The sequence below is a fragment of the Eurypyga helias genome, unplaced genomic scaffold (assembly GCF_000690775.1).
Source record: "Eurypyga helias isolate BGI_N326 unplaced genomic scaffold, ASM69077v1 scaffold1176, whole genome shotgun sequence".
NCBI lineage: Eukaryota > Metazoa > Chordata > Aves > Eurypygiformes > Eurypygidae > Eurypyga > Eurypyga helias.
In genome coordinates, this window is record NW_010255823.1 from 24,175 (window position 1) to 36,831 (window position 12,657).

Below are 12,657 nucleotides of genomic sequence, written 5' to 3' on the forward strand. Positions count from 1 at the left end.
GTTACAGCATTGTATTTGCTGCTCCTGTTGTAGGGCTACACAAAATAGCCACCTAGAGTTGCAGTCCCTGATGTTAGGCTGTGACCTTGGGTAGTCACCGACATTTGGGTCCTGAATGACTGTATAAAGGTTTTCTAAGATGTGTGCTCTTTCACATGGTCTGCCAATCACCTCAGAGCAGTGCCGTAAGCTCCAGGCTGGTTCTATCCTCAAGGGCACCAAGGAGAGGAAGAGAGAACAGGGCTGCGGAGTTGGAACTATTACTTATTTATCTGAAGTATTGACATGAGCTCCCCTACTGAAATCTCAGCATTAGATGCTGGGGAAAAGGGATGTCAGAGCCAGCTCCTTCTAGGAAAGAAAGGAAACAGCTATGTCAAATGAGGCCCAAACCAGGCAGCATCCCATTGAGATAATGGTGGCAGGGGCAGGCAGAGCGTGACATGAAAGAGTGCAGCTGGCAGGTGGGCAAGGCGGAAGCAATCAAAGTGACCAAGTGTCTTGCTGAAGGTCTGTCAGGCTGCCTCACAGCATCTCCGAGCTGTGGCCTTATTGTGTGGAGTGGACTTAGAACGCTCGCCGGTAGCTTTTGCACACTTTTATTAGTACGCTGTAATGAAGCGGATTTGTGAAGGGAGCGAGAAAGAAGCGAGTAGGCAATGCTTCTGTAATGTTGCTGTGGATGGAGTGAAGCAAGTAAACGGTCACAGCTCTGAGATGGTGAGATGGTTGGTTCTCTTGGACTCCCCAGCTCCCTGCCTGAGCTATGCACCAAGGTCCAAGCGAGAGAGGTACAGTATGAAATGGAATTGGAAAAAAAAGCCACTGGGATTCTCCATGAAAAGGAGGGCAACTCTCATAAATCATATGACACTAGAAGAGCTTGGCAAAGCCAAGCCTGTAGCAGCAGCATTTGTTTGTTTTCTATTTCCGAGGAGAGCTAACACAGGTGAGAGGTATTCAAAAGCACGGTGCCTGTGCAGGACAAAAGTGTGTGATGCTTTCTATGCGTTGGAGGAATGGGGTCAGTGACAGCTTCCATAAAAGAGTAATCAGGGCAAATAAACTAAGATGCAGTGGCTGAGTTTCTGGAAAAGCAGGTATTTGCTAAAGCTCTTCCAAAAACCTATGTTTATGAAACTGGTGGAGCAGAGCTGATGGCCAGGGACTCTGTGGGAGGACCTCCAGCCCATCTTTAGTACAGCAGCGCAATGTCAATGTTTACAAGAGGATTGGAGAACAAGGGGCAGCGAACAGGGAGGAGCTGAGGAAATGCAGTGCTTAGCGTGAAATGTGTCTTCGGTTAACCCATGAAATGGCAGAGGATACATGGGCTGTGATGCTGAGCAGAGATGTGCAAATGGTTACGTGAAGCAGCTGGGGCAAGAGCTCTAAAGGGAGTAAGATGCAGACAAGGCCAGGAAACTACCAGCAAAGGTAGGTCACATTGCTGAGGTTTCTTTAAACTGAATAAAGCATTAGGGACATATCCATACAAAAATACCACCACTCGCACTGCCAGTAAAAAAAAATAAACTCACAAACTATTCAGTCAAAACAATTACTATAGTTGCTGAAAAATCAAAGCAGCCACCAGTTCAGAGGGCAGCAGTGAGCTGTGCCACCACAGCCCATACCCTTAGCCCCTGTGCCTGCATCCTCACTGTGCGATGGCAGAAGATACCCCTGCACCATGGGATACGTGTCTCACTGCAGCCATACCCAAAGGTGTAACTCGCATCGTTTGGGCTTTGGAAGGGTTTTTTGGCATCAAAAAAGTAATGCATCATCTATTACAGTACTGTCACCCAGGTGATCTCAGTTTGGACTGGCAGGCGACAGCACTGGAGCTGACTAGCAGACTCCTCCTCAGCATCGTCTGAGCTAGACAGCTGATGGTTGATGCTCTTACCTCCTTCACCCCACCCATCCCCAGCATCTCAGTAGCAGCTGAGCACTCTCAGAGCCCTTGGCTGCATTGGGAACTGTCAATATTCACAGCATGTGAAAGAGAACCTGGAGAATTCTCTCTGGCAGAAGAACCAGACCTCTTGTGCTGACACATTTGGGGTCTGACTTTGCCAACAGCTCTCTTTCCTCTAGTAACTACTGGAGTGGATCCGCTAACCTTTAAGAGATGTCCAGCACTTTACATTGCAAGAAGACACTTCCAGCCGCTGTGATTTTTGCAAATTTAATTTTTTAAAGTACATTTTAATCTAATTTAAACAACAACTCCAACATGCCTACTCCTACCTTGGAAATGCTTGGACCCTTGCATTAAAGTGTGGCATTTAAAGGTTTTTGATTGTCCCCGTGCAGGCCTTCCGTATGACAGCCACTCTTCAGGGCCAGTGAAGTGCCAGTATGTCAACCTCCCACGTGCCAGAGGTAAAGCTCCTTGCAGCCCTCTGCTGCCAGCAGAGCACAGAACGAGGTGAAATGCTTAGAACCAGCAGCTGATGGATTTGTCATTTAGGAAGAGCAGCAGAATGGAAACACTTAATGAGCCTCCTTCATGGCCAAGTCAGGGAGCTAATTACAGCTCAACATACTTCGGTGCAGTTCTTGGAGCTGGCCTTGGGCAGGTCACTTAAGACCTGGTCCTGGAAGTGTTGCCATTGACTTAAATAACATCAAGATAAAAACTGAAATCTCCCTAGGTCTCTGACACTGGATGTAATATGCCTAATAAGATGATGGAAATAATATGAATAGCAATAACAGGATGAACACACAGCATTATGAGTCAGGATCCTTTGAAATCCATTAGTGACAGAGGAAGAGGGGTTTTGGTGCACCAGCATTTGCCATGTTCCACTGAGTAATTCCATGGACTTCTGCTTCTTCTTGATTTCAGAAAGAATATCCAGCAGTCTCTGGCTTCTATATTTTATTTTTTTTCTCATCTCCTAGCTAGCAGAAGCAGAAAAATAAACACACAACTAGGAGCTGTATTCACAGACAGGAAGTAACTTTAATTAAATATTGTGAAAGTTGAAAAGTTTTTACAGCTTGAATTTCTGCAAAAAAATTATAACAATCTCTACAGTAGTTAGTTTCTCTAACAATAGAACTGTACAGTGTGTGTATCTATTCAAAAAGATTTAGATAAGAAGGTGAAAGGTTAGTAGTTTCAGAGATGACTTCATTTTAGCTGCATCCTAGTACAACTGTGAGGAAATAGGCATACTTTATGCAATCCAGTCATTGTGAAGCTTCACCTTGTTAAAACTGAAATCTGAATGTTTCCACTTAAAGCCATATTCTGTAAACAGCTGCATCTTTTACTTTGTAAAAGATAAGGGTGGTGCGGGGGAGATTTTGATAAATTCCCATTTCTCGGATTACTATAAATAGTGGCAACAAAACAAGACGATGCACGTTGTCAGAGGATCTTTGGACACTGGCGCAGAAGACTGCAAACATCGATGGCTAACACTGGTTTCAAACTCGCTATGACTTTGAGTGGAGCTGTACAAGAGTCACTGGACAAAATATGGCTTTAAATTTGATTACATTTTCGTGCTGTTGCTTACTATGTGAATTAGAATAATCGCTTGGAATACAGAGAAGCAATAAACGGATGTCTCTCACATTTTCCAGTTTTCTCTTCTTTTATTTTTCTCACCAAGGAAAAAAAAAAAAATCCTGTTTTCTTCCCTTCCCCCCAAAGATCACACTGTGACATTCTAGTGAAAACCATTGCAAAATTCATACAGGAAGCATGCACAGTTGCAGCATCGTTGTAAATGATTTCTTGCTCAACTAGAAAAAAGTTATATTGTTTTAAGGTAACAAAACAGTTCTTTTGTGCTTTTCAATTCCTCTTTTTTTTTTTTTCTTAGAATGTTAGTGATGATTGACAGTTCTGGTGCACAGTACAATGTACAAGTGAAATGAATATGATTTGCATTGTTAAGGCATCCAATCTGCTGGTTTATATTTATGTGAAAGACAGAGAAATATACAAGCAGACTTAAGAAAGAAAGTATTTTCATTGAGTTCTATGAAGTTTCTCCCCATATAATGCACAAAAATGCGTCACTCCAAAGAGGAGAAATCCCATGCATATTAATAGAGTAAAACAGCATTAGTTTTTGTTAAGCCTCAAAAGCAAAGGATACATTTTTTTTTAAAATCTACATAACTAAATGCTACAAGAATAATATGCTACTTTTTGCCATATATTGGAAAAAACTTCTTAACTTACAAATAATACAAAAATAGACAATGGCTTTTGGGTGGAAATTAAAAAAAATGGAAGCATGGTTTTAAACAATACTAAAAAAAAACCCTATAAATGAAATGTTTTAAAATCACATTTAAACAGCTAATACAACGGTGAATGACCAAACAAATCAGCACTTTTCACATAGCAAACATACACAATAAAATAAACTTGGTAGGGGGAAAAAAGCAATGTACAAATTCCAAAGATAAATACATTATTTATATGGATATTTTACAAAATCCCCCTTTAAACAAACAAACAAAGAAACCAGAAACAAAAAGCTTTTTTTGTCTTTAATTAATTTTGCAAGTATGTGCAAGCTAAAGGTAGTGAGCTCTTTTTGCAAAATATGCAGTAAAATTCTTTTTATTTTGTGATATTGAAAAACTGTCTTAAGACATTAAAATGTATAAATAGAACAACAACTTTGGCAAAAAATCACAAAAAATCTACAGTATTTATAACTACATACAAAACACAACAGCAAAGAAAAAATATCAGGTAATGCATCTTCAGAGCTTTGCTGCCTCTTTGACTAATAGTTTTTAAGAACACTTCCCAGGTAATGATAGCAAAATTTTTGTAAAACAGAAGCTATGGTTCGGATCTGAAACCTTCCTAACAGCCCCATCACCCACCCCCCCGGTACTTGTGTTTCCATTTACTATCCAAAAGCAGTTACCTGTTTCTTAATATATTATGATACAAACCGAGGGTCGACTGATGCAGGAGCAATCCCCGTGGGAGCTTGCCGGGAACGTGTGCTTTTAGGTTGCGAGGACGCGGAAGGGCAGGCAAGCCCGTTCTCATGCTGCCCCGTGAAATCAAACAGGTCAAGGGGAGAGGGGCTGTGCCGAAAACACGCCGCGCGTGCCGGCTGCCGCCCGCGCCGTTAGACGGCTCTGCAAAACCCAAGTGGCAGCTCACCTGCAGCTCAGGTGGCACTAAACCTCAAGAAGGCCGCTCATCGGGAAGGGGTCTGGTGTGTAAGCTGAAGAGAGCCCCGTGCTGCTAGTGCTGCGGTTGTAGAAGTTTATCTAGAGGCACTGGATTTTCCGTTCAAGAGGAAATGTGTGATTTGCATCCTTACCTTTGCTCTCACCAACTTTTCTTCTTGTATTATTTACACATTTGTTTAGCCTGATATTAAAGACAGAGGTTACTAATCCCACCCCTCATCCCACCCTTGCCATCCAAAAATATCAGCTTTCTAGGGAGTGATAGCTATTTAATTAGAACATTAAAAATGCATCATATTAGCTAGTCACCACTGGATAAGCAACCTGTATGAGCCGACCCTTAATTAAATGGCCATAATTCTTCTACGAAAAACTAACTGGCACTTCTATTCTGTCCCATACAGACGTGTATGTAGATGACACCACTTCATTTTTCTTAACATAGCTTTAAAAAAAAAAAGATCATAAATTAAAAATGTGGAGTTCCATCTCTAGTGTCCCTTGTGTAATTGTATGATTACAAATGGTGTTGAGTTAAATCAAGCCTTAAAAAAAAACCCAAAACCACAGAAAAAAACAGAAGGGAAAAAAAGCCTCCCACTCCTCCCCCCCCCCCAAAAAGTGGATTTTTTAACCAACATACAATAAATATATCTCCCAGGTATTTGGGATGGACGACTCGAATCAACACCTTGCAATTGCAGATTGTTAATTTCAGTATTCGCAAGGATGGTGATTTTTGTTTTGTTTAAAAATCCGCAGTTATTGTAAGATTCTTCTTTATTTCTTTTTTATTTTTAAAAAGGCCTGAGTAAAAAGTTCCACTCTGGGACTTGTATCAGATTCTCTCTGAAGCAGAATTCAACCTCTTCTTTAATAAAATTCTTCAAGGCAATTCTTTCACATGGGGGGAACAATCATGCCAGATATAGCTGTCGGAAGGAAAGGGGAGGGGAAGGCGGGGAGAGAGAGAGAGAGGGGTAGGGAGGAAAGTTACTTTTGTGCATTATCAAGCAACTTTTAAAATCCTCAGAGCTTTTAAGCATTTACTAACAATGTACTCGGCCGCACTGTGAATTAAATTTATATATAAGTATCCTCCAGTAGAGACAACTATGTACACAGTAATCATGGGAAGCCTCACTCTGATCAGAAAGGGATTTAAACTGCAAGTGACTCTGCTGAAATTAGTGATTTTCTTGCAGAAAAACTGCACTTCCCCTGATACCAGAACCAGACCCCAGCTTAACATTCTGATTTTACTTTCAAAATCTCAAAATGCTCAGGAGGCTTAAACCTGACCACATTCTATCACTCTTTTAAAAGCAAAGCAGATCCTTGCTCCCCCTCTGAGCAAATGGCTGGAGTCCATAAGCAATATTAGAGGTCTGGGAGGGTGTTAGTTGCATTAGGCACACTAACAGGGGTTCATTCTCCCGAGCCAGCTTTCTCTTACAAGTACAGTGTTCAGCCCTGGGACTTACGTATGCATGCCCAGGTGTTCAGAAAAGGACTTAAACTCTCAAATGCAATTTTCAGATTGAAATACGTCCTTAACTGGTGGTTTAGCAGACCATCATTTCATGGTTTTATTACTCTTGTAGCAGACGACATCAACTACGTTGAGTGAATCATATGTTAATTTAGGATGTCTTCTCTTTTGTTGGCTAAGTTGAATCATCAGTATTTCCTTATTATGCTTCCTAACATAATTTGCTACGAAACCACCACCTCCCTTAAAGAGGAGACATTCATTAACAGGTACAGTTTTCCACCTAGCTTGACCTCCAGCTTGGTGTCCCTCTATTTACCAGGGACTCCACGCAGATCAGACATACCAAGTGTCCAAATGATGCACTGTGAGCGAGCACGTCATGACAGGGGGTAGTCATGCCAGCTTACGAGGACAACTGTAACAACCATGCCTCTTTAAAATACTAGTTGTACGGTTATTTGCCAAAAGGTAGAAAACAGATTCGCCTTCAGGTTGGCGGCATTTCATGGGCACGTTATTTAAATGCTAGAACTGCCTGCCATCTCAGACATCTGGACATGTAATTTCTTAAGGAAGAACTCAACCCTGTGACTGGTACTGATTCATTGTGCTTTAATTACAGCTGCAATTATTTGATAAGAACAGAGCCAAAGTAAAAGACTCACAGATTTGGGGTTGGAGGGGGAGAGGAGGGAAATGTTTTCTCCACAAACACCACCATATGTGCAAGAATTACAAGTCTAATCAGCAAGGGGAGAACAGCTCGAGTAAACTGCATTGATTAAATGAAATAAAATGAGAGGAGAAGGCAAGAATGCAAAACACATCCACATGTTTGCAACAGGCCATCCTCAGAGGTGACATGTTGCAACTATACAGCAGCATTTCGATTCTTGGAATTTATCATTCAGCAATGTTTTTACGTGGAATCACTGTACTGATTGTTTCTACTCTACGTAAGGGCTCTTCAAGGAGCTGAGAATGACGATAAAAGCGGTAGTGAGTTGCTTTAAGCCCTACAGGAAGGCACTCAAGTGAGTAGCGTACAGGACAGCACCGTGTTCCTTGCTGAGGTGTTTCCTGTCATGGGAATTTTGGCTCTACCATGGAGATTATCTGAGCATGAATTTTCCTACTATCTCCATAGCTATGCTGACTCCTTCATCTCAAATCACAGGATGAATTCGATATTGCCTTTTTTAAGAATCCCTGATGATTTAATCAACACTGGGTAAAACAACAGCAGCTTTGTTAAAAAAAATTCTCAAATTTATTTCAGCAGTGTCTCAACTAGCAGATTCTGAATCCTCACAATTGGTCTGTCCCTTTGGTTCATGTGACTAAAAATGAAGGAAAGCTGAGCCAAGCAATGTTCTCACTGTTGTTGTTGCTCCCTACTCTGCCCCTGAGATCCTTAGAGTGTGGGCCAGGGTATGACCCTGAACCACAGACCTCTGTGGCATCACTAAAATAGGTGTTGATAGTGATGGATACAGTCAGTCAGACTGTAATTCTGCTGTGGCAGCTCTGCAAGGCAGCCACCAACAGCTAAGGGTGAGACTGTAATTGTCCCTCTTCGAATATGTGAAAGACACATGGACCTGAGACACAAGTATTGTCCCATTTTTTCTTCTGGCTCACTATATTACGTCAAAAAATATGATTTCTTTCTGCTTCTTACCTGAAGATAATGATTTTTATCCCTATTAGTAACGCACTTGGAGATTTCTGGATGGCAGTTGTTTAGCAGAATATAGGGGTGGGACTGCAGTGCTTGGATGCCACTGCCGTATGTTACAGCACAGCGAAAAGCAATACTGACAACAGTGCTCCCTCCTTTACTGCTCAGATAAGCAAGGCCTGGAGCAGATGGGAATGAGTAGAGTCTTTCTAGATGTGATGAGTGCAACTGAGCAGAGTCAGATGGATAATTAATCCTCCATGCATTCTACTTTAACCTGGGTTTGTTCTTCTTGGCCCTTCCTGCATTATAAATTTAGTGAAACTTAAAAACAAGATGTTATTTTGCTTTAGAAAAATTACCTACACTTCAGAAAATGTCAAAAATTCTCAGGCTAAAAGATTCTTCAAAACCAAATCGATTTCAACAAGAAATGGTCAAGAATTCTCTCTCTTGGGACTGCACAGCTGTCCACCGTGGGCAAGAACCCAAAAAAAGGTGACATAATTGCAACTCCTCCCTTCATGGCTTAGAAGGAATCCTTGTAGTTACGCGGCAGCCATGTACCTTTTGTCACTGGAAAGAAATAGTACAGATGCAGATCTCTGCTCATTCTTTCAAAGCGTTATTGTTTTAGAACAGCTCTGAAATTCTGAATTAAATTACAAGGAAAAAGGCAAAATTATATCTTTTCTGCCTAAAAGCTTTGATATTTCCTCTCTTTCCACGTCTTCATTTATATCACCCTACTTTTATTCTGTAAGTGCTACATCTAGTCATGCAAATTCTCTCAGCTGTGGCATGTTACTGATCCTGAAAACAGAGATATCAGTGGGAAACTGTGTAGGTATGAGATCACACCAGCTCCAAAAAGCAAGGGCAGAGAGTAGAAAAACTCCCACCAATGGGCATTATTTCTTCTATCATATACTAATTTGTATCTGCTGCTAGCAAATTACAGAAATAATTTATTTTGTGTTTTGCAAAATTGCATGGCAAAGAGAACTACAGATAAGCCTAGCTGTTGTTTTAGTGAGTTCTGCTGATATCTAAGCTACATAAGGAAAGCTTCATTGTTTTCCGATGTATCCAGAAGCCCAGGAGAGATAAGACAGCCTCCTTATACATGGTTGTTTATTTAAGCAATAAGGCACAACAGGCAGTGCATTTCTGAGTGATAATTACAAGCCTCAGGTGGTGTCAGAAGGCATGGGACTAAAGGCTGTGTGTCTTTAACTCACCAAGATGTTCAGTGGTGACCTAGAAATGAACCATCTCTTGGTGTCTCATTCCTATTATGAAAACTGAATAGCTAAATAAAAATTAGCGGAAACACTCAGATCTGTGTGGTTTCTGGGCATTACAGATTTGGATGTGACCTAATGAGGAGGCAATCAGCAAGCCCCAGTTTCATCCGGTGCTCTCAGCTCATTCCGTAATTGCTTTCTGTAACTAAATACATGGAATCTGGGAATTCTGTGTCTTGTGAAAAACAGTGCCTGAAAAAGCTTTCTCCTGCTACTCACTTCTTCTCTCCACCCGCATCATCAGGCTGGGACAAGGTGAAGAGAAGAAAAAACCAGTAACAAGTTCAAAAGCTTCGAGCAGTCAACTCTTAGCTCTTTTTTGGTTTTCTTTATTTTTTTTTTCTCAATAATGGAGGTGAAACATTTTTAGCTGTTGCCTTTAAAATTTGTAGCATGTCGGCAGTGTCAAATTTTTGAAATGAGCAAAAATTAAGCTCCTAAATATTACAGCTCATCTGAAAATCTTGTTGTGTTTTATTCCTCACACAATCTGGATTTATAATGAAGTCCTGACCAAAGGAACCCAAATGCTGTTTATACATTCCTAGTATTTTCAAACTACATTTCCTAGTAATTTCTGTTGTGAGTGTGTACATCTGCAAGGATTCCTCCTTCCAATTCAGCAGCATAAAAGCAGCTGAGGATAAAGAAAATGCTTTCCTTAGGCACAATAGATCCCAGCTTTTATGAATGAATTCTTTCCACTCTGCCTGCATATAGATTTTTTGGCTGTTAATGGTACTATCAGCATTATGCCCGCAAGCCCAGAGTTTCTCTTTCCAGAGGCTGTAGAGTGACATGTGGAGCCTGTGGAATTATCCTCCCTTGCTCTACACAGCTCCTTCCGAACATGGCTTTAAAAAAGAAGGATTTTTATTCCCTGCCCAATGCTCTTTGGATAATTTGCACAGACACGTGGAAAGGAAAACAGACCTCAGGTCTGGGGGAAGCACGAAGCGTACCACACCTCTGGCACCGTTGGAGGCAGCTGGCTGCATCTGCTTATGGAAACTCCTCGGTCTAAGCCAGCATGAGAATGTGTCTCTCAGCACAGCAATGCTCAGTGAGGTCATTACCCTCTGTGAGGCAGGTTTGGGCACAGTGTTGTAAAACAGGCTGAACCAAACCATGAAATGGGCAGCGTTGGTCTCTGCAGCATCCACAGTTTGACGAGCTTTGGTCTGTCACACCCGTGGCTGCATCAATGCTTCAAAACGGATTTAGGTGCTAAATCTGGAATACTTTGTAATAAGAGGGGAAAGGAAGCAGAAAAGGAGCAGCCCCTTGCTATCAACAGTTGAAGAGGCTTTCAAAAGGGCCCTGTACTATTTAGGGCTTTAATTGGCAGAGAAGGACATTAATCAGTGCAAACTAATGTTTGCCCTGGTATGAGTTAGACTGGAAAATGCTGCTGTTAGTTTGTAATCTGTCTTCTGTTTATGAAAGGCAAAGGTTTGTGCCAAGCTCTGTAACAGCCTGTTTGCTCTCAGTAAGATTTCTGCACAAGTGTACTATGACAAAGGAAAAAAAGGAAGGGAAGATTGAGTGACGTACTTCAGGAGAAGGCCAGCCCCTGGAGAGACCCTGCAGTGGAGTACTTGCTAGAGTCCACAAAAGACTGGTCTGATAAAGGACGACAACAGGGAATAAAAGAGGAAAGAAAGAAAGAGGATGGTATTAGTAAGCTGAAATATTACTCGTTTTTATCATAACAGTAGATCTGTGCTTTAAAAGACACAGCCTCTCAACTGAGCAGTCTTAGTCGAGTTAGAGACAGGGTGGTTGCCAAACACCTGCATGGTACTAGGTGGGCTGGTGGTGGAGTCCAGTTACTCTTTACAGGAGGAAACTTTAGGACAGAGACCACCAGGGATCCCCCATTGTCTCCTGTCCCCTTTGACAACTCAGTGTCACTTAGAGCCTCACAACACACCAGGACCTCATGGTTTTGAGAGCATCCTTCTACGCTCCAGACTTGGTTTCACCTACCTTGCAGGCTATTGCCATTGGTGCTGGTGCAGGTGGGAGGAGGAGAAGTTTGCGGTCTCACGACAGGCGCAAAAGCACTCTTCTGTTTCACCGCTGAGACCATGTTGGCTGGTGAGAAGGAGAAAATCCCAGAGGAACTGCTACAGTTTGAGGGGAGGCTAGTGGAGGAGGCCATTGTCGGACTTGATGGCACAACTAGAGGAAAAAAAGGACACCCCAAAAGGCATTCCTTAGTATTAGATAATCAGCAGGCTGCAGAAACAAGAGAATTCTGCTTCTCAGATGCACTGGGTCTAATTTCAAATGGCCAAGGCTTCTACTGCAGTTACACTTCCAGTTGTTCACAAAGTGTGATCAATCAGTACAGGAAACCCACTTGATTAATTTTGTTTTCTTTTGCAGGTGTTCGGGAGCAGTAATTCTAGGAGCTCTTAAATGCTCCCTTAATTCTCTGTCAGTGCAACTCTTTATCCTTACAACAACCCCATCCTGCCATCCTGTTTCAAACCTTTCTAGGGATTGGCATTAGCCACTGACCTGGTCCAAATGTGTGATGTTCTCGTGTAGGTGGGTAAGTGGGAATCCAGGTAGATAACTCAGGGGTTACAAAACTGATGGGAGAGGAGAGTGGTTAAAGTAAAATCTGGAGCTGGAATTTTTAACTTGGAAAGATTTCAGTTTTTAACCAGCCCCCAAAGCCAACATTTTAAGCTGTGCTTTTCTTGTAGCAAGACAGGTCCAGAAAGACCTACAGGGTTGCAAGCAAACTGGCAGAAGGTAGAGAGGTCTTAGTGGTGACCCAGTCAACCCACTTGTGAAAACTTAGAAAACTGGTTAGGTTTCATTCCTTTCTTAAACTCTGCAAGAACAAGGGTTTAAAAAGAGTTATTCTGAAAGCTATGAATATATATATATACACACACATAGGTACACATGGAGGCTGCATGAAGAAACCAGTGAGATGGACAGTTTGTACTCCATGGGCCTCCTGG

General features: G+C 41.9%; 1 protein-coding gene across 1 annotated transcript in view; it reads right to left on the reverse strand.

Annotated features, from left to right (window-relative positions):
* Positions 1 to 5,998: 5,998 nt before the first annotated feature.
* The window catches only part of EBF1 (early B-cell factor 1), a 101,983-nt gene continuing 95,324 nt past the window's right edge, over positions 5,999 to 12,657 (reverse strand). Inside the window, exons 9-10 of the mRNA XM_010153417.1 lie at positions 11,666 to 11,860; positions 5,999 to 6,125 (exon numbers count right to left, since the gene is read on the reverse strand). Coding sequence (XP_010151719.1) covers positions 6,094 to 6,125; positions 11,666 to 11,860 — 227 coding nt within the window. The 3' untranslated portion in view covers positions 5,999 to 6,093. The remainder of the gene's footprint in view (positions 6,126 to 11,665; positions 11,861 to 12,657) is intronic.